This window comes from Leopardus geoffroyi, chromosome D4 (assembly GCF_018350155.1).
Source record: "Leopardus geoffroyi isolate Oge1 chromosome D4, O.geoffroyi_Oge1_pat1.0, whole genome shotgun sequence".
Lineage (NCBI taxonomy): Eukaryota > Metazoa > Chordata > Mammalia > Carnivora > Felidae > Leopardus > Leopardus geoffroyi.
The window spans coordinates 88,430,360-88,454,454 of record NC_059342.1 but is presented as its reverse complement, the minus strand read 5'-3'; the positions used below and the strand labels follow the sequence as shown (position 1 = coordinate 88,454,454).

Here is a 24,095-nt window from a genome sequence, read left to right as displayed (position 1 = left end):
AACCGAGCCCCTGGGGTTGCAGTCACATGTCTGCGTCTCACCACAGCCGCTGGGTCTGCTGAGGCGCATGGAACTTCTCTTGGTAGGAGTCACTGTTGGCAGTGCGAGCAGGTGGGAGGCAGTGAACTAATTTAATGAACAAGAATCCCAAAAAATGATGATGAGAGGGAGGGGGAGGAAGAGAGACAGCAGCCAGGAGTCAGCGACTCCCTCCAGGATTACAAACGTACCTTTCCATCAGAGAATCTTTATTGTACTATGTTTGCATCACAGCAAGAGAATCCATCCCAGACATCACCCTGATTGGAAGCCCCACCCGTTACATGTTTACATAAATACTTTTCCGTGATCAGCAGTGTTAAAAAAAAAAAAAAATACTGCAAACTCCTGCATCCCAATCTAACCTGAAAAGCAAATGATATTTACAGACATTTTGTCCCCCAAATGAAACTTACTCCTGGACTGGATGTGTCTGACTTCTTCGGAGGTCACGTGACCAGGCAAATCCAAATTACGGTGGGCAAAAGCTGCTTAGGGCGTTAAGAACCACCCCCACGTGGACAAGATTTGGGGATCCTTTTGTATTAAGTGTCTTAAATGCTAAGAAGGTTGACTCTCTGCCCCGCCCCCCGCCCGTCTGACTTGGCTGTCCACCGCAAAACCTCAAGGCTTGCCTCGAAATCAGCTTACTGTTTTGGAAGTGAGTTAGCTTTTCTGTCTCACTTTGACCCTTGCTGACTTTGTCCAGCACTCCTCCTTCCCAGATGGCCTGCCTGCAGACTTCCTGCCCCCAGAATTCCAACAGTCCCTGGTGCAGCCCGACCAGATCCCTGCTCCCAGAACGCCTGGTCCCTCTCTGCCAGCCTGCTTCCCTCACACGGTACCTCAGGGGATGTACATGTCCCATACCCTAGCAGAGAACCACCGAGAGGCATTTTTCAAACACAAACCCTACCGCGGGGCACAGCTGCAACGCCAGGCTATAAGAGAAGGGCCAATCAGGAACCACATTCCAGGCGTGCCAAGTATTAGCATCAACTCAGGCGGGTCTCTTTTAAAGACTTCCAGCCCAAGACACCCTGGAGAAACCTGGAGTAAAGAGCGATCTTTTGGAACATATGGTACGTTCCAGATGAATACCTTCCCGACAGACCAAGAAGGAGCAAGTCAAAGCCTAACGTCTTTCGTGCGGAATCCTGAACAGGAGGAATCCTGAACAGGAGGAACAGGCAGGAGGCCAGGGGCGCCGTGCACTCGGCACACCCTCAGTCTGAGAGAAGGCCGGGGCGGGTCAGGGGGAAGCAAAGCGGGGAGCATGGAGTGTGGGAATGGGCCGAGGAGGGGGCTGGGGTCTGCCTCCCGTGAAATTCGGCGCCTTGTGAGCATGAGCCATAACTGGTTCCGCTCATAAGTGGTTCCACGGGCGCTATGGAGCAGGACCAACCACGTCATCGGACCACCGAATGTGCTAAGGACCTTCCTCGGAGAAGATGCCACAGGATGTGGGAGACGGCCAGAATGCCACTCGCAGTTCAAACAGGCATCTTTCACACTCTTCTTGGTCCGTAAGGACTGGCTCCTGGTAACAGACTCCTCAGCATTAAATAAGAATACATTTGAGTGCAGGGGTCCAAAGCATAAAACACAGCATAGTAACTACGCTCTGGACAAAATTCTCCTTAGCTCAGGAAGTACATCCTTCACACAGCTACTGGGAGCAAATGCTGCAATGCACCAAAGCCTTTGGCCCGTATTCCCAGACGGAGCCTCCGTGGAATTGATAGCCGTGGGCTGAGGGGGGAGGAAGAGAGGTGTGGGGAGGAGGGGGAGGGGGAGGCGGAGGGGGAGGAAGGAGGGCAGCTGTGGAACAAGACAGAGCAGATATCCCGATGAGATCGTAAGGCAGGTGCAGAAATCTCGCTCGACAGGCGCTCGGAGCAGACTTACAACGAGACCGTGCTGCTGGGGCTGGCAGGCCGGCTGTGTCCGGGCGAAAGCAAACCAAACCTGGATATTTTACTCCAAAGTGGTTTCTTGGAAGAAAACGGAACGGACTCAGGCTATGACCTGAGAAACCATTTTTTACACTAGAGGAAGAACCTCCTAAGGGGAGAATGGGCCTCCGATTCACCCGAGTTGCATTCGGCAGGTTCAGGTGCGCTGCTACTGAAATTTTAAAGCAGCAAGGAACCGACAAGGAGGCTGGTGGAGTCCCGGCCACTGTTAAGAGCCAGGACTAAGAGATCGATGACTGTTCTTACCGTCGAACTAGTAGCTTTCTAGCAAAACGCACACATCTCATTGGAGGAAAACAGACCCCCTTACTTCCTGACTTTTCGCGGCCGGCCGCACTTCCCGTCCACAGCAGAGCTCTCAAAGGAAGCACGGGCAGCACGCGTAGGCACAAACAGGCAGCGGGAGCACAAAAAAAGCTATAAATACTGCCGATCACTCCATGACGTGCACCCAGTCCCTCCCGCCCGATCCCTGGAATACCGAAGGGCTTAACCCTGCAGCCCCGAGTCCCAGGGAGCCCGCGTAGCCGTGAATACCAGGCTGCTGGAGGGGCCGGCGCACCTGCCTGGCTTGGAACCCACCGGTCGGTCCCCTTCCCTCAGGGGCAGAGCTGAACGCTGTGGCCAGCGACTACGCGACGGACAAAGAGAGGATGTTTTTACAGAACGGGATGGAGAGCACAAATAAGTTGTAAAAATGCGGGAGAACCAGTTTTCCCCATCTTGGGCGGGGGGGTTTTGATTCTTCTTGATCCCTGGCCTCACTTCACACCTGCCAGTCACAACATGGGCTGCGGGCAGACGACCCACTTGTTAGCCTTTATTCCTAAATCCCTGCCTTATCTCGCCTGCACCTTCCGGTTCCGGAGGGGTCAGGTGGTCACGTGCGGCCACTCAGCTGCGGTGTGCACGAGCCGAGAGGCACACGTGTCGCACAGAGAAGCCCAATGCGCTGGCTCACGCCCCGCCGTGGTGGCTGAGGCTCGGGCTCTGCCAGAGGAAGGCGGGCGCCACGGCCGGCTCCAGGATGGCCGTCAGGTCGGCGGTGCCCACGGCCGCTCTCCTCCTCCCTCGCTCCCTCACTGCTTCGCTTCCATGGGGACCCTTCCAGGGGGAAGCTTTCATTGCACTTTTGGGTCCTGCCAAGAAGTCTACGGCCTGCTCCAGAACATCTGCTCGCAGGACAAACAGCGGATGCGTCCCTCAGAGGGAAGCGCCTACAGGGGTTTGGGCCACAGCACAAGACACATTTCAGAAGCACTGGAACCGTGTTTATGCCACGAAAGCAAAGTCTTAATGTTCCCGTCCTCCCTGCAACTTCCTTCTTCTGTCCTGTAGCCCCAACCTGACTACAGAGACAGAAAGAAAAGGAGGGAGGGAGGGAGGGAGGAAGGAAGGAAGGAAGGAAGGAAGGAAGGAATAGAGAAAAGATCCCTTAAATAAATACTTTGGGCAGATTTCTTCACTCCTGAAGGTGGGGAGACACATGGCCCCTTCCCTATAATCTGTGGCAGGGTCAGCAGTGGCAGCGGCCCGGGAAGGAGCCTCCTTGCACCACAGGCCTGGCCACGACAGAACTTCGAGCAGGAAGAGCCTCACAGACCACAGAGGGGACTAAGGTGAGCACGTGAAAACTCTCCTGCCCCTTCATCCGGGAGAAAAAGCGGCCCAGGAGATGGAAAACAACCGCTTTCTGAGGACTCTGCTCAGGTGCCCAAGCCTGGGATCCTGAGTGCCACCCCCAAACCCTGCGGCTTCTGATGGACTCCCCCAAGCCAGGGGTGAGAAAACCACCCCAGGAGACGGCCGCTGTCCACCCCCGAGAGGCCCAGGCAGGCAAGGGGTCCCGGTACCCTGGGAGCATTCCTGACGAGGCCACGTTTCAGCCTCCCGCCCCAGGCCCGTGCGACCAAAACCACGTTGGGAAATTATTGCCAAGCCCTCCCTCCCTGCGTCACAGCGGACGTTCCGAGCTTGTCCCGTTATCCAAATGACTTCACTACCAGCTGCACCACCGGTCCCCCCAGGAAGCGGCTGCCTGTGTCCATCTCTAGGCTCTGGGAGTTGGGAGGGGCCCTCTGCGGGGTCTGAGGAAGAACTCGCCGTCGCCATCGCCAGTCCCTGAGGTTAGTAAAGCTCTGCTCAACCACACCTGCTCTCTTCGCATGCACGCTCCGGGGAAACAGGCACGAGTCTGTTCCGTTCCTGTTAGAAAGCCTACCCGGTTTATAGCAAAAGCTTTTTAATGATGACGACTTAGTTGTACTTAAGTACTTGCTTAAACACTACGTTTTCTGCCCCCAGCTGCTCCTTAAGGAAGATTCCTCCCCATTTCTCCCCGGGGTTCTGATGACACGAGACAGACGCGAACACAAGCACAGAGGGAAGCGAGGTGGCCCTGCTCTGGGCGGTCAGAGGAGCCAGCTGTTTGAGGAAACCCTACTGGAAGATGCTTTTTGAGCCGAAAAATACATTTCTGCCCACCCATCAGACAACACTAAATACCCTTCAATCAAGAAAAGCACTTCCCACCACGGTCCCAGAGCCGTGACTCTTAACAGTGACACTCAGCCCTCAGACGACAGAGTCCCTTTAGGAAGAAGACCACCGGGCCTCTAGAGCTGCTGGTTCCTGGTCACTTTCAGAATCTGGGATCGAGGTCTGGGGCGACACTCAGGGCCAGGAATCCTGGGGCAGGCTCCGTATAACTAAATTGGGCTTGGGCTTTGCTTTCTAAAATAACCTAACTTCATTCCTTTTTGTCCCTCAAAGCTGCGACGATATGTTCTCTTTCCCTTCTCTGTCCCTGTATCCTCAGCCCCTGCTCAGCTCCTGCGACCTTGCTCCCGAGCCGTGACCAGCTCTGGCCTCGCACCGCCGCCCCCCTGCCCCCTCCCCCAAGGTCTCTGCCGTGACACACCTGGGGCGTGACTACCTATTTCCGGAGAGTTCCCAATGAAAAAAAGAAAGAAATATAAATTAAAAACAGAGTCTTCCTTTTATCCTCCTCCTGGCTACACTGTCCCCCCCAACCATTCCCACCTGAAGGAGATTTCTAGCTGCCTATAACCAGCCACAGGTCCAGTTTCCATAGAAGAGAGTAAAAAATTAGGTTTCCGTGGCGCTTTGTTCCCGGCCACGTGCTCTGTGGTGTCACCGTCGGGAGGTGCCGACCGCCCCCGCTCACCACTAGGACTATTAATAAATTAAATGTTCTCTTCGACAGTCCCCACCGCCAGGCTGCTCCATCACGCGGTGCCTTCCCAGTCGCCTGGGGTCTCCACCGACCCATTGGTCACCTTCTTGACTTTCTTCATATTCTCCATCACCCCTGACGTCGTCACTCTGAATGAGGAGAACAAAAAAAATTGGGAAAATCTCAGTCTTGGAGCAAAAGACCATCGTCACCACGGCACAGCCGAGTGGTTTACGTGTGTCGGCTCTAGAAACAGACCGGCCTGGGTTTGGGTCCTGACCCCGCTCCGGGCTAGCTGTGTGACCTCTGCCAAGTCATCTGACCTCCCTGTTCTCAAGTATAATAAATGACTCACGCTTCTCAAAACCGTCATCAGAGAAAGACGAGATTCTCCAAAGCACCCAATCAACGCACACCAGCTGTTATCACTACGGTCAATGACGGCCTCTCTCCTTCTCTCTCCCTGTCGCGGCCTCCACGAGTTTTTATGTTGCAGATCTACACGGATGACGAGAGCAACGTCTGTATCAGAACTTTGCGAACACAGAGCTCATCAGGTGTCGTCATTCGTAACAACCGGCCACGCGGATCCTTTCTGAGTCATGAGACACAACCACGGGTGCAGAGGAACCTTCTGGCCCAAAGGTTCTTTGGCCGTCAGAGATGGGGAACCGGCGGCTGCCTGCAAACCTGGGGGGCCAGGCTGTGCGGCTATCAACAAGCACGTGGCTCTGCTTCCACGCTGTGACCCCAGGACAGGGGCCTTATCTCTGCCGGTGCCTAGAGGCGAGCAGGCACCACGGAGCCCTGTGCCGAATGCATAGGTCAGACACGCAAGAACATCAGCTTCGGGAGCGTGACGAGCCAAGCACAGCGGCCCTTTCCAGAGAGCGGGTCACGGCATCTCTCGAGAAGGTGGGGTCAACGACAGGACAACCCCCGCCTCACAGTCTGTGAGCTGGACAGGTTCTAATGCTCTCTGGACCCAGGAAGGGACCGGGCGGCTTCGTAGCAGGAGACATCACGCACAGACACGGCTCCATGTGGCAGGCACAGCTCAGAGGGGTCACGGGGCAGTGAAACCACTCGAAGTCTGTCAGACCGATACATGGCATGACACGTTTGTCCAAACCCACGGGATGCACACCACCAGGAGAGAACCGTGAGGTAAGTGACAGAGTCTGGGTGACGACGACATGTCAGGCTTAAGTTCATCGAGTATCACAAATGTACCTACCACTCCAGAGGGGGATGCTGGTAACATAGGAGGCTATGTGTGTGGGGCAAGGAGCACATAGGAAACCTCTGGAAGCTAAAGAAACTAGGGGAACTCTAGAAAACAACGAGGCACCTGTGTGCCCAGACCAACGAGAATTTCCCAGTGAGTAAAATAAATTCAGTCGACTCAGTCTGTCCAAGGACTCTCGTCCCCACCCCCCTCCACCAGCTACCAAATCTTCTCACCTACAAATGGTAACTCGGTGGCCCTAGACGTGACATATCTAGAGTCGGTCCAGCTGGAGCTAAAGGCAAATAACTGATTTTACGGGGGAAGGGAAAATTTCCACCCTTTTCCACCCTTCATTCCTGCCACCATGTTGCTGCTGTGACCAAGCGTCAAAGCCATCCAGTCGTCCCCAGAGTCGGGACTTTTCTCAGACAAGAGTCCTTCAGACTCACGGGTTGGCTGTACTTCTGGCAAAGTCAGGACAAGGCGGGCCGCCAAGACGCAGACCTCGGGGGAATCAGGGGGTTCCCGCGGAGGCGGTCAGTGAGTGTACGTGCGGCCCCCGGACACAGGAAACCGGCTCACTTGGCCACGTGACCCAGCGTCACTTCCCGTCAGCCAGGGAGGCAGGGCACGGCTCTCCCCGGAGACAGGCGCGCGCACGCACGGCTGCTCCTCAAGGGACCGGCGGTCTCTGGTTGGGACGGACGGGGGGAGTGGCTGCAGGCCCAGGGGAACAGAGGCTTTCCACACCCAGCACGGCCTTTCCAAATGCAGGAGGTCTGACAAGAAACACAGCCTCATGTCTCCCAGAGCTACTCGAGGCGACAGCAGCCGCGTGGGGCTACGGCCCTGGCTGCAGAGAAAGCACAGCCCGTTCGCAGGACCCGAGTGGGGCTCGGGCTGCGGCCTGGGACACACACCTGCCCCCTGCCTTTCCCTCATCAGATGCAGCTTTCTGGCTGGTGAACCAGCCGAGAAAACCCTTGCTCTGCCGTGCGGGCCGGAGGAAGGCGGGGCCGCTGGGGTAAGCGGGGGCGGGGGGAGGAGACACGACATCGGGTCCCCGAGAAGTGGCCACTCACTCCACGTGGGCTGAGAAGAGGTAGGTGCTGAGGTCAACCGCCACATTCTGCTGGTGGCGACCGGGTGGACAGCTGTGCCGCTGAGGCCCTTAAGGGATGCAGGGGCGCAAGCCTGGGTGATGGGGGGCAGACGGCCAGAGGCACGTGGCCGGAGCCGGGGACTGGGGAGTGGTCAGTGGGGAGACGGCCGAGGCGACCCTGGGCTCGGGTGCGCCCACCCGCCGAGAAGAGGGCAAAGGCCCCAAGGCCGGAGGAATCGGGGTGTGCGCCGGCACAGGGGGAACGAGAGCAGGTGACGGGAGGTGGGCGGAAGCAGGTCAAGACAGCGGATGGCAGTGACGCGGGCGGGCCTCCGTGTCCTGTTGCGCAGCAAACCGCTGGGAAGCAAGAAGAACATCTGGTGCCCAGGTGCCGCAGGCGAGACTGGCCGGCCCCCGCCGACTGGGGCTCAGACGCTGCGGCAGGAGAAAGGAGGCGCAAGAAAGCCCCTCACGCAGGGACGGGAGGTGAGGCTCCGGCCACCTCGGGGCTCCGCGGGCACCTCCCTGCGGGTCCCACTTTGAACGCAAATGCCGAAGGGGGGACAACGGCAGAAAAGCCACCAGGTGACCGGCCCCCGGAGCAGCACCCAGAGCACGGCCGGCAGAGCTCGGCAACATGGTGCACGGCGTGGAGAGGCCCCTCCGACCTCAGGTCAGGCAACGGGCCGCAGTGACTTCCAGCCCCAATAGCAGCTCTGGGAAGGCAGGCTCAGCCTCCGGGGCTGCCGCGCGGCCGTCACCTTTCACTTCCCAAACGGGGACAGTGAGGTCGGGAGAGGGCGGGCTCTGTCCTTCTCACCTCTGCTCACTCTTTCTCTGCCTCACTAGCTCCTCGTCGCCCTTGCTCTGGGCTTCGGGCGCACCTCCCTGTGGTGGTGCGGTCTGCGCCCCGCCACACTGTTCCCGAGGGACACCGGGAGCTCCCTGGGGGCAGGGCTCCAAACCGCCTGTGGGGCTGACGGAGCCACCCGGAGCTGTCGTGGCCTCCAGTGCCTGCTTGGGGAAGCACTTCCTCGAGCCCAAGTGGCCACTCCTGACTTAGGGAGGGCACCGGCCTCAAGGCCCGAGTGACGGCGGCAGGTGTGGAGCCCAGCTGATGCGCTCCCTGCGGGATCAGGAGAGGTGTGGAGGGCAGAGAGGAAAGTGGGGCGGGGACGTGCCTGAGAGAAGGAACAGGGGAGTGTAACAGAGCTGGAGACAGCAGATGGTCCCACGGCCGCCTCCCACTTCCCTTCTACATCTCCTTTCCTAGCAGAACCCTATCTGCGCTTGCAACTGAACAGGCCTACTGGACACAAGCAAGATAAAAGAGGGAGCCCCGGGCAGCGGGGCTTCTGCTGCACCAGACCGCAATCCTGGGCCTAAGTGGCCCCTGGACACATCTGCTTCTGGAACCCAACTATAAAGTACAACCCAACCGAAAATTCTTTTCTGGACTTGAGACGTGGGGAGGACTGGTCGAGAAACAATTCTACTAGTCTCAAATTCCCATTTCCACTTTTGTTACATACCCACCTGAGTGGGAAAAGGTTGGCCGCAACCCTGAGGCCGGCATCCTGCAACGGGAACCCCAGAGAGGCAGCTTCCCGGCCCTGGAACCCACACCAAATGTTTCTTCCGTTCTGACTTCTCAAGACAGCAGAAAATAATTCAGATCTTCAAGGACATGCAAAGCACAGGGGGCTGTGACCAAGTCTGAACGCCGAAAACCGCACGCACGCAATTCTTTCTAACCTGAGTTTTTTAGGATAAATTCTCTTATCAAAATGGGCAAGGCTCTGGTTAGCCCAGAGAGAGGTGTGCACAGAAGTAAAAGGAGAAAAAGACAGAAAGTCGGCTACTTCTCACTGCACCCTCACTCTGCAGGCTCAGCGGGAGAAGCCGGACGAGGCCTGAGCCAGAGGAAGGGTGGGAACACTCGACCCCGGAAGGAGCACGGCCTGTCCTGGGCTCAACCGTCAAGACTCACCTCCCAGATGTACCGCACTTCAGAGAAAGGAAGCGAAAACAGGAAGAAACGAAACTACCCAGAATCGCAAGTCAATAAGGTCGGTCAGAGTTCGTGTGCCACCAGGGAGTAAGACTCGTCAGGAGGATTGGTTTCGGGGTGTGTGAGGCCTAGGGAGTAGTCCCTCCCACCAAGAGGAAGCGATATCTGTTCTGTGGTGAGGATCAGAGCAAGCTCCTTTCTTGAGGAAACACCCTCCGAGGGGGGTGGCAGAGAGCTCCCGACCTTCTAGAAAACACGGTGGCTCTGCTCGCCTCTGGCTTCGGTTGTTTCTGGAAGACTCAAAAGGTGCCGTTCAGGAACAGCAGCTCCAAGCAGAAGAGGGAGCGGGCAGCCTGGAGTGTCCCCGAGAAGCTGCCACCGGCCCTCACGCCCAGCTGCGGGTGAGTGCGGACGGCAGGCTGTCACGGCAGCGTCCCTCCACCTCGGGCCCGTTCCGCTCTGTCACATCGTGTTAAGCCCACGGGGCTTTCTCTCCGGCAGAACTTTCTCTCAGCCAAAGGGAAGCCCCAGGACAATTTCTGCGCTGACTTAAAGGCACTCGGCCTCACTCGGCTCCCCGACTTCCTTTCCAGGGGCACCACCCTGAACGAAACCTCCCTCTGTGGTCTGACTCCCTGGCTGGTGCATACTCGGCTTTCCGGCCACCGAAGAGCAGCCCCCTTCAGGACGACAGGACGGCTCACGCTTGGCCGGCCACAGAAGACGGCGCCATCAGAGCGGTCCTCCCTCAGAACGCCAGCGGCAGCTGGGGCAACCAATGGACAACCCTCGACATCCCGACCTTCCCAAAGCCGCCAGGACAAAGGCCACACCCTCTCCAGGCTCCACCTGACTCGTGCCCCCCCCGCTACCTCCCCCCCGCTACCCTGCCCTGACTTGAACACACACAGACCCCTCTGCCAAAACGGTCACCACCGCCATCACGTGTTGCCACAGAGGAACAAAACCTAAAACAAAATCAAAAAAACGTCCGCCATGTGGGGCGCCTGGGTGGCTCGGTCGGTTAAACGTCCGACTTCGGCTCAGCTCATGGTCTCGCGGTTCGTGGGTTCGAGCCCCGCGTCGGGCTCTGTGCTGATGGCTCGGAGCCTGGAGCCTGCTTCGGGTTCTGTGTCTCCCTCTCTCTCTGCCCCTCCCTTGCTTGCACGTGCGCTCTAACATTTTTTTTTTTTGCCACGAGACAAAAATACCTTTACGGTGCATCCTTGCTTCCGATTGCAATGGCTGATGGAAAGGATATGGGGGACATCAAATGACCCAGCCATTCAGCTTCTAGCTGCGGCCCCCAGGGAAGCCCTGCCGTGAGCGGAACGGATGAATCCACCACGGCCTGCTGGTCACACAGCCGCTCACGGGACTTTGATCTGGGCCCCTTCGACCGAGTTATTTGCTCAGATTCTGCTCTTCCTAGAACGTCCGATGGTCCTACCGTTTTCCCCTCTGCTATCTGTAAAAAGGTGTTTCTTCTTCCACAGAGAGCTGTTGTCTGGGGCCCGTCTGGGATCTGCCTTCCGGTCACTGTTCCCGCAGTGGGGCTGAGCACACACAGCGGTCGTACGCTGCCTGACGGCCCAGCAGCACGGGCAGAGGCTCAGCCTTTGAACCGGGACAAGTCGAAAGGCCACCTGTCTTGCTGGAGGGAGCACCCCTGAAACTCGGCCTCAGGCTAATCATCAAACACCTCAAGGGACCTGGCCCATCACAGCTCGTCGGTCAACAAGCAAGGAGTGGGAGAGCCCGGGGCTTAGGCTTCCACATCCTTCTGCTAAATACAGAGGCACCGTCTCTGGGGCAACACGACGCACGGAGAAGCTGCCCCAGGTCACACCGCACTGCTCTGTGCTACGTCGGGTCCCCGGGCAAAGGAGGAGGCGCGAGAAAGGAGATGTCTTACACTGATTCCATTTCCAGGTCGTCCTCCTGAGAGAGCTGCAGGTAGGGGTTGTCTGAGGCCGGACGGAATTTACATCCCGTTAGGACAAAGAACACCAGCGTGGCCATTTCGTCCAGGAGCTGCAAATTAAAACCCACCCCAACAAAGGGATCAGCACACTGCTCTTCGGAAGGCCATGGAACTAAAAACGAACCAGCCCAGCCCCCCACGACCCCCGGCTTGCCGGCCGCTCGAACGCCAGGGCAGGGTCTCCTCGGAAGGTGTGCCACGCCCAGCTAGGAGCATGCTGCCCCGAGAGGACGTGTACGACGCCCTGCTTCAACCTGTCGTCACAGGTATCTTTTCAGAGCCCCTCACATCCCTGCGCTTCCTACAGCGCCCTTTGGCACCGAGTGGCTCTAGGAAGTCTCCACGTCACCGTGTCGTGCACCCGGAACTAACACGGCACTGAACGCCAAGTCTACGCTTCGAGAAGAACGAGAAGCAGAAAAGGCTCTGAATCACCTGGCGGCTTACCCTCGTAGCTAACTAGCCCTAGCGCGTGGCAAAGGCCCCGTGGTATCGAAACACTGACGGGCACAGAAGAAGGGAGCTCTGGATTCTAAGCCGTTCTAAGCCCCGTAACTGAAGGACAGACCACGTCTCATTGGCTTTTAATTATACAGGGCAAATCTCATGCTCTCTGCCTGAGGCTTTTCTCTTCAAAGTCTTGTAAAATTGCAAAGTAAAATCGATAATGCAATGACTTCCCAATTTTTTTCACGTAATCTGGCAGCTTTCCTGGACACACAGAGAATCTTAATTGTGGATCAGAAGAGAGCAAAGTGGCCGCTGTCTGGGAACTTTGGAGCGACCTTACGTGAAACCCCGAGACTTCATCCGCAGCCAGAGAGTCTCTAGCACTGTCCCCCACGAGCAGCACACCTGGTACAGCCACTTCCACTGGAACGGAACGGCGAGTTTGAGGAGAAATGCAATGATCCTGGTGAAGTATATGTAACAAACGATCTAGAAGGAGAAAAAAGAAATAAGCAATCAAATCAACAGAGAAATCACGGCACTGCTTCCAGCAACTGGCTTCCACAAAAGAACCACAGAGGAGAAACAGAATTACCTGAACACAACCATTTGACGCTAATTAATAAACGTGGCAGAGGGGCGCCTGGGTGCCTCGGTCGGTTAAGTGTCCGACTCTTGATTTCGGCTCGGGTCACGATCTCACGGCTCGTGAGACTGAGTCCGGTATCGGGCTCTGCCCTGGCAGCAGAAAGCCTGCTTGGGATCCTCTGTCTCCCCCTCTCTGGGCCCCTCCTCCGCTCACTCGCTCTCACAATAAATCAATGAACATTAAAAAAAAAAAAAAAAAAAAACCAAAACCAAAAAACACGTGGGCAGAGACGGCTTCTCATCGCCGGGTGCCCACCCAACGCTGGGGGGACAAAACATTTGGTGTGGCTGCTCTGAACTCCCCAGTCACCCTTTCCTCGCCTTTTCTACACACACACACCCCACTGATCTCCATCCCCGAAGGTCAGTATTTTTTTTTATTCCCAGGCTCTGAGGAATGTTTTTGAGGAGTAACGGCAACACTGCTTTAGCCTCCTGAGCAGACGCTGTGAGCGCCTGAGGCCCGCGCGGAGAGGAAGTACCAACGACACTAAGTAACACTAAGTACTCTAGTGATGGAGAGTGAGGCAAGGATTCACCGAGGTGGCCACTGGGACCTCGCCCGGGGTGGCTGCACTTGCAGGGAAGGAAAGGTCCAACCACAGATGGAAGACGACTCAGAAACTGTCTTTTACGAGTCAGGAAGCGAACACCGGGCGAGCTGACGCCTCATATACTCCAAGAAATTATTATCCTAAGAAGTTACAGCAACTCCCGCCTCTGGCGTCCGCTCATAGGGACTTCTCACGTCCAGATTTTAGGCGTGATCTCGTTTTTGTAAACGCATAAAACGAGCAAGCCAAAGGACGGCCGTGTATGGCATATGCCTGAAGAGCAGCTACAGAAATGACCACCAAACTGGGACCAGTCATGACCTAGGGGGAGGGGAGGGGAGGGAGAGAAGGTCAGGGTCAGAAAGGGCTTTTGCTCTGTCTCTATAGTCCCTGCATTGTAGGAAACCATTAAGCATGTGTTACTTCTCTGAGTATTTAAAGCCAAATTTAAAACTAACATTTAAAAAAAAAATTTTTTTTAATGTTTATTTATTATTGAGAGACAGAGAGACACACGGCGTGAGCAGGGGAGGGTTAGAGAGAGGGGGAGACAGAATCCGAAGTAGGCTCCAGGCTCTGAGCTGTCAGCACAGAGCCCGATGCAGGGCTCGAACTCACAAACTGTGAGGTCATGACCTGAGCCGAAGTCAGTCGCCCAACCGACTGAGCCACCCAGGCGCCCCTAAAACTAACATTTAAAAAGAAGTGACTCAGCTGTTCAATTTCTCTTCGCAAAAGACACAGTTCGGTCGGATAAAATGAAACCCACACGGCTCCAGGTAGACTTCTTGGGCTTTTGCCAATTCTTAGGAAGTCTGTTTGCTCTACTCCTTGACCTGGGCTTATTTACAGATTTAGGATTTTTTTTTTTTTTACTCACCAAGACGTAATAGTGTCTGAAAAGTTTCAGCTTTGCTAAGTTAATAGCAGCTAGGGAGAAGAAAGAACAAAATGAAAGGCACGTTAACTTCTTTTCTCATTTTTAAAAGCAAGTGACATTTAAACACCCTCTGTCGAGAGGCCAAATCCAATGCAGGTGAGTGCTGCCGGGGGCACATCTACATTTCTGGAGTCACGACAGCTTGGGAGGCTCTCCCCCCGGTCCCCAGGGAGGATCAGGGAGTTGTGGGAGCAGCAGGCTGGGGTCCCCAGCTCCGGCAGTCTGCTGGTGTACGTCTCCCCAGTCTGGGTTCAGCAGCTTTGAACTCGCCATGCTGGGGGTGTGCTGACACCACAGAAATCAGCAGACACTACACATCGGCCCCTACCCCCCAAAGCCGTTGCTAAACATTCCAGCTCTGCCACCGTGGTCGACACGGCTGCACTCCCCACTAGGGACCAGGGCCTGTCTCGGGTGGGTCCCCGCACCTCCCGCTAGCTGAGGGTAGAAATTCCATGAACCCACGGGTGCACCTTGCAAATTTCACTTGTAACAAGCCCTTTAAATACAACCCTGCTGGCTGTGTCCTACCTTTGGATCACTCAAGGTCAGGGAGCCAGGACAGCTAACTTCCTGCCACCGCCCACGGCCATGAAATATTGATGACCGCAGAGGGTAGCCTGGCTCCCTCCCTGATTAGCAAGCCTTTCATTCATCATAGACCTTCCTGCAGGAGGCAAATTAATTTGGCTTAATAGCATTCAATTACTGGTTCCGTTTAACAATGGCACCGTGGGCGGAGGAGGCTCCCCTTCCCCTCCCCCCTCCTCTGGCTCATGATTAGTGGGGGGCAGTCAAGCTTAGGGTTCCAACAGAAATCCCTGGAATCCTAACCTTCAACACGATTACCAACGAACAGTGTCTGCGAGAACCTCCTGGGAGGAACCGAATGCCTCCCTCATGGGAGCATCAGAAAATCTTTACAGAAAATCTAACCCCACGTTAGATTTGAGCGGCCATGACATCCACGTCTCGAGCTGGAACGGACTCACGTACGCATGCAACCTTTAAAGAAGCTACATTAAAGCAGGCTGATCAGCAAAAGCTTTCTTATCTAGCAACCTCTCTGGCAGTCTTGTTTTTAAAATCAAATCTTACCCACTCTGCCATTCACTCTGTCTCTGGGCCAGGCCAAGTCGGGGCGGCTGTGGCCTTTGTCCCCAGGGCGGCTGCTGTCCCTCAGGGAAAGAGAGGCCCCGAGCCTCTCGCAGCACAGAGGAGCTCCACACTCGATGCGAGGCGCGTCGAGGGCAGCGAGAGTGATGCGAGCCTGTGACGCAAGCAGGTGCCCCTGCCCGGCTGGAGGCTGGCAGAGCTTCGCTGAGGACCAAGCGTTAGGACTGAGAAGTGTCAGAAGGCTAAACCACCACGAATTTAAAGCCTCGCACGTCTGTGTGAACGAGGATTGCTTCTGTATTTCTTTTTCACGTGGGCAAGGGGATGGCCGCCCTCCCAAACCAGCTGACTAGTTCTGGAATACGAACGCTCGATTCTCCTTGGGAATCACTGAGAAAGGACAGTATTAACAAGGAGACTATTTAAGTAAGTAAGAAGGCTTGCAAAGTGTCTTGCGAATTTCCTTGGCTGAAAGAAATCCTACAAATGAAACTCCTGCCCTCGCTTCGGCAAGAACCGTCGGCCAGATGGACAGAAGCGTCAAGATTTGAGTCCTGGATTCCAAGGGGCCACGACAGGCCATGGCTGTGGAGGCCCCCCAAGGAAGGGCTCCCAACTTAGACCAGGGGCACGAGGGCGAGAGAGAGGGTTCCCACAGGAGCTGGTGTCGTAGCAGAGGCCTGAGCGGGGCTCGGGAGGGAGCAAGAGCGGACAAGTCAGCGGGCAGAGTGCTCGGGAAGAACAGATACGACGGCTCAGGGAGAGCACCACGCGGGGAGGAGGAAGCAGGCCGCACCGTCGAGAGGCTGGGGGCCGGGGGCCGGGCCGTGGGGAGAGCCGAAAACAGACACCACCGGCTGTCCTCCCTGGCGGTGGCGAGGGCCTCGGGGAGCCCCTGAAGGGTCTGGAGCAGCGGCTGCCTCGGTCACATCCACATTCAAGAACAACTTCTCTGGAGAAAGGATGTTAAGAACCAAGAAAGAGAGCCCAACTGAGGCCCAAACCCTCGAGTTGGTGGAGGTCTCCCTGAGAGCGGGGAGGCAGATCCTGCCTGGGAGGGACAAGGGAAGTCTGACGACCCCTCCCTCCCAGCAGGGTGAAGGGTCTGGGGTCGGGTGAGAGGGAGCACAGGGGGGAGGACGCTGCAGGGCGAGGACCCTCGTGTGAGAAGGGCGCGGAAGACGCCGCTCTAACATCCCCCCTGCCGCCTAAGACACCCTGGGCCGAGGCAGGCCACGAGGTGCTTCAGAGATGAGCCCGCGCCCAGGCACTGTCCCACAGCAGGACGCGTGCTAGGACGGACAGACAGACATGGGGACAAGCGGCGATAGGGAACACAGCCACAGAAAGCGAAGCTCGAGGCTGTTTGCAAAACCCACCGGTCATGAGGGACACCACTTCTAGTCACACGGGAGACATTTGGTGACAAGTCTGCCGGCCCCCCCGTGGGTGCTCTAGTCACAGCCGAGGCGGCGAAGGCAGGGAGACAGAAGCGAGGGCAGTGCAGCTCTGAACGTCTGGGTTCAAATCCCAACTGTGCTGCGTCCTGGCTGTGTGACCTCAGGTGAGCCTCCTAGCCTCTCTGGGCCTCCATTTCTTTTTGCCTTTTTTTTTTCTCTTTTCCCTTTTGGCGCAAAAAGGTGGCTTTATCACAGCACGGGGGCAGGACCCGTGGGCTGAAAAGAGCTGCCGGGCGTCAGTTTCCTCATCTGTAAAACGGGGATAACCACACCTACTCCTAGGGTTGTCGGCAGAACTGACGAGGCAGCCGTTGGAAAGCAAAGAGCAGCCGGTAAGCACTCAATGTCTGAGGTCCCAGGATTAGGATGACGGAGTATCGACCCGATACCAAACGGGCCATCGGCGGGGTTGCAGCGGCTGCCAGGAGCCCGGGCCCCGGTGGGTACAAGTGGACCGAGCGGGGAGGGGCCGGCCCCGGACGGCGAAAACTCACCAGCAATTGCGCAACGAGCAGAGAGGCACAGGTCACAGCCCCGACTCCCAAGCCGCCTCCTGCTCTGCTCCAAATGAGCTGTCCCCTGGATCGGAGCAGGATGCTGAGCCTACCGCTCAGCGGCCGCAGCAGGCCGGGCTCCCCGGGAGTTGGGGCTCCTCAAGCCCGGGCTGGCCATTTCCGGCCCCACCGCGACAAACGGCAGAGACGGTCAGACAGCGAGCCCGGCGGGAGGAAAACAGCCTCGGACGGGACTCCAGGGCCCCGCGTTCCGGCCCCTGCACCTCCGTGGCCCGTCCCTCCGTTCCCGGGCCCCGGTCTGCTCACGGGCAGGAGGAGGTCTTCGTGGCAGGGGTTATCGCCGGGGCGAGCATCGGAATCACCCTGAGGGCTTCTCCTGGTGCCCAGGCCCGGCCGCCCCTATTACGGAACAGGGCTTGGCCGGAAGGACTCCGAAGGACCTCCCGGGGACGGAGGACCAGGGACCCGATTCCGGCAACTACTTTCTACTGATGACACTGGAACAGGTGCCAGGAGACAGGAAGCACCCAGCTGTCTGAAACGCTCACCAAGGCAGCCACCTCTGTGACCAGGAACGAGAGCAAATGTGCCCGGCTCGAGGAGGTGCTGTCCCTTCCCTAGACTCTTACCTTGCGTCTGTACACCCAAGAGGAACTAAGAGGCCGGCAAGGAGACAGACGGTCCCCTTCCTTCCCAGGGGACTCCCCTGGGGGGTCGTGGAACCGTAACACTGGTCGTCACCATCGACCGAGAGGGAATCACAGACATACCAGGCACCTCTCTCGCTTCGCCTGGTGCAAACCTCACGACGGCCTCCACGAAGGAAGGACTGCCGTTACCACTGCCTCACAGAGGAAAAGCCTCGGGGCCTGGAGAAGTCCAGCAAGTTACCGAGGTCACCCAGCTCGTAGGTGAAGAGGCCAGGACTCCCAACCCAGCCTACTTTTCTCGAGAGACCGCGCTTCTCCGTGCCCACGCTCTGCACCGAGAGAAAGATAATTCACAGCTTTGGGATCCCCTGGCAGCCCACGGCTCAAAATGCCCGGCAATGCCCAGGAACCGCAGCAGTCCATCTCGAGAACTTAATGCCAGAGGATTTCTGAGACACACAGACGCAAAGGCCCATGACAGTCTCTTAAAGGGTGAAAAATTTCCCAAACGACCCTTCCCTGGGTATAAGGAGAGTCGTGAGGCTTAAAACCATCCCCGCCTGCCCCACGCCCTTTTCTCCTGCTTCCTCCCTGGCGTGCTTCGGCGGGGAGTTGTGAGTCGAACATAAAAATTAAAGAAATAAGGATGATGGCGAAGCCTGGATGGCATCGGCGTCGCTCTGACTCACCCTCGAGCTCAGCATTTCCACAGTCTGCCTCAGCTCCGAGCTCAAGTCCCTCTGCAGGGGAGGGCACAGCAGCGGCCCCCATCTTCGTGGTCACTCCCAGGCCCGAAAGCCAGGCTGCACGTTGAGCCGGGCCCACACTGGTCTGAAAGCATCCGTCTGGGGGAGACAGCGGCTCCCCAGGCGCCCCGTGGCCTGCCCTAAGAGGAGATCCCACGAATCCGTCTCAGACGGTATCGGGAGCAAGCATGGGGACGGCCGTGATAAGACAAGAACGCTGCAGAGAAGGACACCCTGATTTTCAAACTGTTGAGAGTCACGTGAGAAGTGGTACACGACATGCTTCCAGCATGCATTTAAAACCGTGATCCAGGAGTGGGCAAAGCTCACCAGACTGCACGGTTAAGGGCTCTGCGTCCTACTGGAAGCAAACGTTACCGTACGGCAACAGCAAAAAGAAAGCAGCAGAAACGGCCCAACGGACTGGCCGACCACCACGGACGGCGCTCTAGGGGAAGGCTAACAACTCTTAAGATTTCTGCTGTCCCATCTGCTGAGCCTCTGCTTTTGCCCGTGGGCTCTAGAACCACATCAGAGGCCCTGTGGGGGCGGGGGGTGGGGTGCTGAGGACCCGCGCTGATCTGACTCCCCTCCCGTCTCTCGGCCAGCCTGCAGCCTGCGCGATACCGGGAGCCTCGCTAGTCTGACGTCGCGGCTGAGGCTGGGCCCGGCCAAGGAGCACACCGCTGCCCCCGGCTGTCCCCAGCTGCCCACGGCACAGACTCGCGGCCAGCAATGAGCTGGGCGAGGAAGAAGGCCCGACGTCCCACTGCTTAATGCCACAGCCTGGTCAACAGCAGACAACACCTTCTCCCTAAGGGACCCGGGTCTCCCTAAATACTGCAGTCATCAACCAGGAAGAGGTGGTTTCCACTGCTGTCTCAGGACTCACAGAGGTCAAATGCAAGCCAAGGCCACGAGGCAGGAGAACCACGTCCAGAAGCAGGGAGGGCACACCAACTGAGATCGCAAACCAGCCTGCTGGACGGCCAAAGGCCTCTCCAGACAGCAAGGTGCCGAATGTTTTAAAGGCCTAATTTTAAAAAATAGCATGTGTCCACGATGTGGCTGTTTCTCAGGCCGGGGCGTATAGAGGCCTCATTGCTTTTGGTTGTAGACTCTACTAACTCGGGGTGGTGACAAAGGTTGACTCTTTTGAAATGTTGAGCTGAAGCTGTGATGTTGATGACATTAAAGGAATCTGGGGTGATCTGTGAGGGGAAAGTAATGAAGAGAGGGAATCTGGTGATTAAAAGAAATGAAAAATCATTGCATTAAGCCAGTCTAATCAGATCCTTTTTCTCTCTCTTTATGTCTTCATAATAGGCTATTTAGGTGTGGTTTTAGCCTTTCTAGGGTCACAGACGGCTTTGAGAATTTGCTGAAGCCATGAACCCTCTGCCCGGGTAAATGCACACAGGCACAAAAATCTCACCAAGTTTCTGGCGACCACACCCCCCCTCCTGTGACGCACTCACAAATGCCCCGTGAAAACCATGCCAATTAGATGGCTGGCCACACACATACATGACCTAAGGTGGCCCTGAGTGCAGGACAGAATGCCACCCTACCTCGTGCCCTAGGAGATGCACAAGCTTCCCTCCCTCTCTCCCTCCCCCTCTCCTTCTCTTTTTGGTTTCTGGAGTAGAATTTAGTGACTCATCACTTACATATACCACCCAGTGCTCATCCATCCCAACAAGTAGCCTCCTTAATCCCCATCACCCATTTAGCCCATCCCCCTATGCACCTTCCCTCCAGCAACCCCGTTTGTTCTCTATAGTTAAGAGTCTCTTAGGGCTTGCCTCCCTCTCTGTTTTTATCTGATTTTATTTCACTCCTGAGATGCATGAGCTCTCTGAGCCCCTGCACCACACCAGCCAGAGAGAGCGTTCTCCGCCTGCCAGCAAGGCGCCTTCCTGGAGCAGAAGACTTGCTTACGGTACATTCTTGCTGCAGCTTCAGGGACAGGAGACGATTACAAGCTTATGCTCTAGCTACATACCCAGGGACAAAGGGAAGGATGAAACTTCGGAGCGACCAGATAAAGGGCGTCTCATTTTTTCTGCCTCTCCTCTCTTATTGTCTTGAAAGAGTGCTCCGGAGGGGGTAGTCCCCATGCCATCCTCAACAGCAGTGCAGACAACAGCATAGTGTAACTCCAGGGAAACTCCTTCCTTCCCAGGCTGCACCCGGTCCTAGAGCCATCCCCGCATGCTGGGCAAAGGAGATGACAGTGCAGCTGGGAAGTTCCCCTTTCTCCCGACCTCCTTCCTCAGCCTAGGGCTTCTGACCTAGGGTCCCCAGGTCTAACCTAATAGTAACCCTCACTGCCTGGAGTATTGGTGGGCCGCAGGGCATCTTGGTTTCTGCTTGGAAAATGTAAATAAAGATCGGACACACCTGAAGTTATAACCAGGAACCGGGTCAAAGGAGTCAGGGAAGACAGTGCTCGTAAACATCAGCCCAGGCCGAAACGTCTAACCCAAAGCCCTGCTGGTGAACTTAGGGTGATTGATGTTAAAAGCCATCTTGTTAAAGAAAAGCACAGATTCCCGTCAGAGTAATAAGGTAAAAGATCACAGTGGATAATGATGCAAAAGCTACTGCCCCAAGTAACAAAGAACACCGTTCTGGACACAAAGACAGAGTTCGGTAAATACTTAAAAACAGTAATTTCTCAGACCTCTGCGAGCTCTATAGCTCTCACAGCACCCAGTAAAGAGTGAGCGGTCGGTGTATCAACGTCATCGTATTACACCCAGGATCTTTAAAAATGGTGTCTCTTCAATGTCCACAACAGCCAGGAGACGGCCAACTTTTCCTGCAGAGGGCTGGAGAGCACCCTCGTGGGCCAGATGATCTCTGCCCCGACCACTCAACCCTGCCACTGAAGCGCAGGGAGCGGCCACGGGCGATGCTTCCACAAGTGGGCACGGGGCATTCCAATAAAACTTTATTTACAAAAACAGGCGAGGGGCATTCTTCTTCCTTTCTCATCAATGGGTTTTTCATTAGGTCTGTTTACATGAACACACCCAACAAAACTTTTTCTTTTCTTTTCTTTTTTTTTTTTGGCACGAGAGGCCCAGAACGAAGAATCTGGCCAAGCCTGAAATAAACTCTGTAGGCACAGGAAAAAAGAACCAGGCAGACTTTTCGGTCGTGACTGTCGTGACGAGAGATTCAACAAGCCTCATCTCTAACACATGGTTCTCAAACTTTTGACCTCTGGGTTCCTTCACGCTTTTAAAAATTATTGAGGACCTCAAAGAACGTTTGTTTGTTTTTGGTAACATCTGTCATTATTCACCAAATTAGAAAATGAAACAAATTTCGGAAGTATTTCATAATCGATGCAAAAGTGAAAGAAGGAATCCACTACATGTTCATATTAAATATCTTTTTAATAAAAAATAACTCACTCAAAAACAATTTACGAGGAGAGTGAAACCGTGTTCTGTTTTTGTAAATCTCTTTAGGGTCTGGCTTAATGGAACACAGCTGGACTCTGGTATTTGCTTCTGCAGTCAATGTGCTGTCCAAGAGCTGTTTTGGTTGAAGTGTGTGAAGAAAATACGGCCTTGTGCAGATGGGGGCCTTTCCAGATAACTGTGAATAGTCTTTGATTCCACATGAAAACTTGACAAGTAGTAGCTTCTTTTTAAAAAAAAAATTTTTTTAAACGTTTATTTATTTTTGAGACAGAGAGAGACAGAGCATGACTGGGGGAGGGTCAGAGAGAGAGGGAGACACAGAATCTGAAGCAGGCTCCGGGCTCCGAGCCATCAGCACAGAGCCCGACGCGGGGCTCGAACTCACGGACCGCGAGATCAAGACCTGAGCCGAAGTCGGCCGCTTCACCGACTGAGCCACCCAGGCACCCCAGGGAGAGAACCTTTCTTAAGCAGTCTCCACACTCCTGTTGAGCCCACTGTGGGTCTTGATCCCATGACCCTGGGATCATGACCTGAGCCAAAATCAAGAGTTGGATGCTCAACCAACGGAACCACCCAGGCGTCCCTAATGGTTGAGGTTTAATAACACCAGTCGTTTTTACTATTTCATCGAGGCCGCTCTTAAGTGGAACGAGCCTCTCCCACGCCCTGCGAGCAGCACCGATGCCGAGAGCAACGGCCACTGACACAGTCCTGTGCTACCGCCTTGAGTCATGCTAAGGCACCAGCTGTCTCACCCGCCGTCCCTCCTGTACCATCAAGTGCAAACATCAACAGCAAAAAAGGATGACCGTGTCTGGTGATGAAAACTGTTTTGACCCCGAGGGCCCTCTTGAGGACGGCTGCCCTGAAAAACACTTCCCACGGCCATAGCAACTTCCCGAACATGGCAGCAGCTCAGGATGAAGCCGTTCCTCTACAAGCCCTACAACTAGCCCATCACCATTTGTTTAAAGGCCTCTGAAGCTCACATAAAAGCCCAGAGGCCTCAGAACACTTCCTCTGAATCTTCCTTAGAAACCTGGGGGGGGGGGGGGGGGAAGGGGTGCAGATAAGAGCAGTAGCAGCAGAGACTGTTAATTTGGTGAACAACGTCTACCCCCAGGCCAGTCCCCTAAGGGAAGGACACTGGAGAAAGAAGGAAGCAGGTCCAGGCTCAAGGGCAGTGACAGCCAGTCAATGTTGGCAGGCAGAACACAGTAGAACCCGAGCTCGGGCGTCTGCGTGCGACTCAATTAAGCTTCCTCTCGGGGAGCGCAGCGCGGCAGTGGCTCTAAATGACACGGGAGTGGAGAGAAGCACCAGCGTGTGACAGAGGAGACAAAGACACAGCTGAAGGCCAGCGGGCGACTGCATCCTTAACACTTCCCCCCGGTTCAGTCAGGAGGACTCCAGAGACGAAGAAGTAACCACCACCCAAACAAGCACTCCGAAAGCCACCCACCGGCCCACACGCAGCGCTCCCCCTGCCGAAGTCAGCCTGAACTGCACTTAGTTGGACAGTCTTCCGCCCAAGTCACTGTCAAGGTCGTGTGTTGAGTCAATGGCCTAACGAGCCTATAAACAGGACCCGGAGCCTCAGCCTCCATCCAGCAAAAATGCTGCCAAATCTAGCAGGAGACATTACTGCCCGTGGCCTTCACTTTGCCAGCTGCCTCTGGGACGGGCTAGATCTCAGAAGGGCAGACTGAGGAGCACGGGGGGTCACTCAGAGCACCCGGGAAGCTGCGGTCGGGCGGTGGCCCGTGTCCCCACTCCAGCCTCTGCCCCGCTCTGACCTGGCCTGCTCTGCAGTCACACCTGAGCGGCATGCCAGGGAGGGGTGGGGGGATGCTGTTCCTGAGAGTTCTCTGCAGGGGGGACTTGACCGTGGGAACGAGGCCACCCTGACTCCAGAACTGTTACAGGTGTAACCATTTCTCAAAGTACTGAATGAAATACACAATTGCAGATTAGCCAAAAAGCAGCCACGGCCTACAGATCAACTCTGGGAAAGAACGTGGATCAAGGCACCCCCCC

General features: G+C 55.9%; 1 protein-coding gene across 4 annotated transcripts in view; it reads right to left on the bottom strand.

Moving 5' to 3' along the window:
* Positions 1-231: 231 nt before the first annotated feature.
* The window catches only part of GPR107 (G protein-coupled receptor 107), a 70,086-nt gene continuing 46,222 nt past the window's right edge, over positions 232-24,095 (bottom strand). For 2 of the 4 annotated variants that reach the window (XM_045469897.1, XM_045469896.1), the window contains exons 15-18: positions 14,072-14,121; positions 12,395-12,478; positions 11,471-11,589; positions 232-5,360 (exon numbers count right to left, since the gene is read on the bottom strand). In XM_045469897.1, coding sequence (XP_045325853.1) covers positions 5,264-5,360; positions 11,471-11,589; positions 12,395-12,478; positions 14,072-14,121 — 350 coding nt within the window. In that variant the 3' untranslated portion in view covers positions 232-5,263. Of the gene's footprint in view, positions 5,361-5,566; positions 5,710-11,470; positions 11,590-12,394; positions 12,479-14,071; positions 14,122-14,965; positions 14,994-24,095 lie in introns of all 4 variants that reach the window. The other 2 variants (XR_006710430.1, XM_045469898.1) reach the window with 2 other exon arrangements.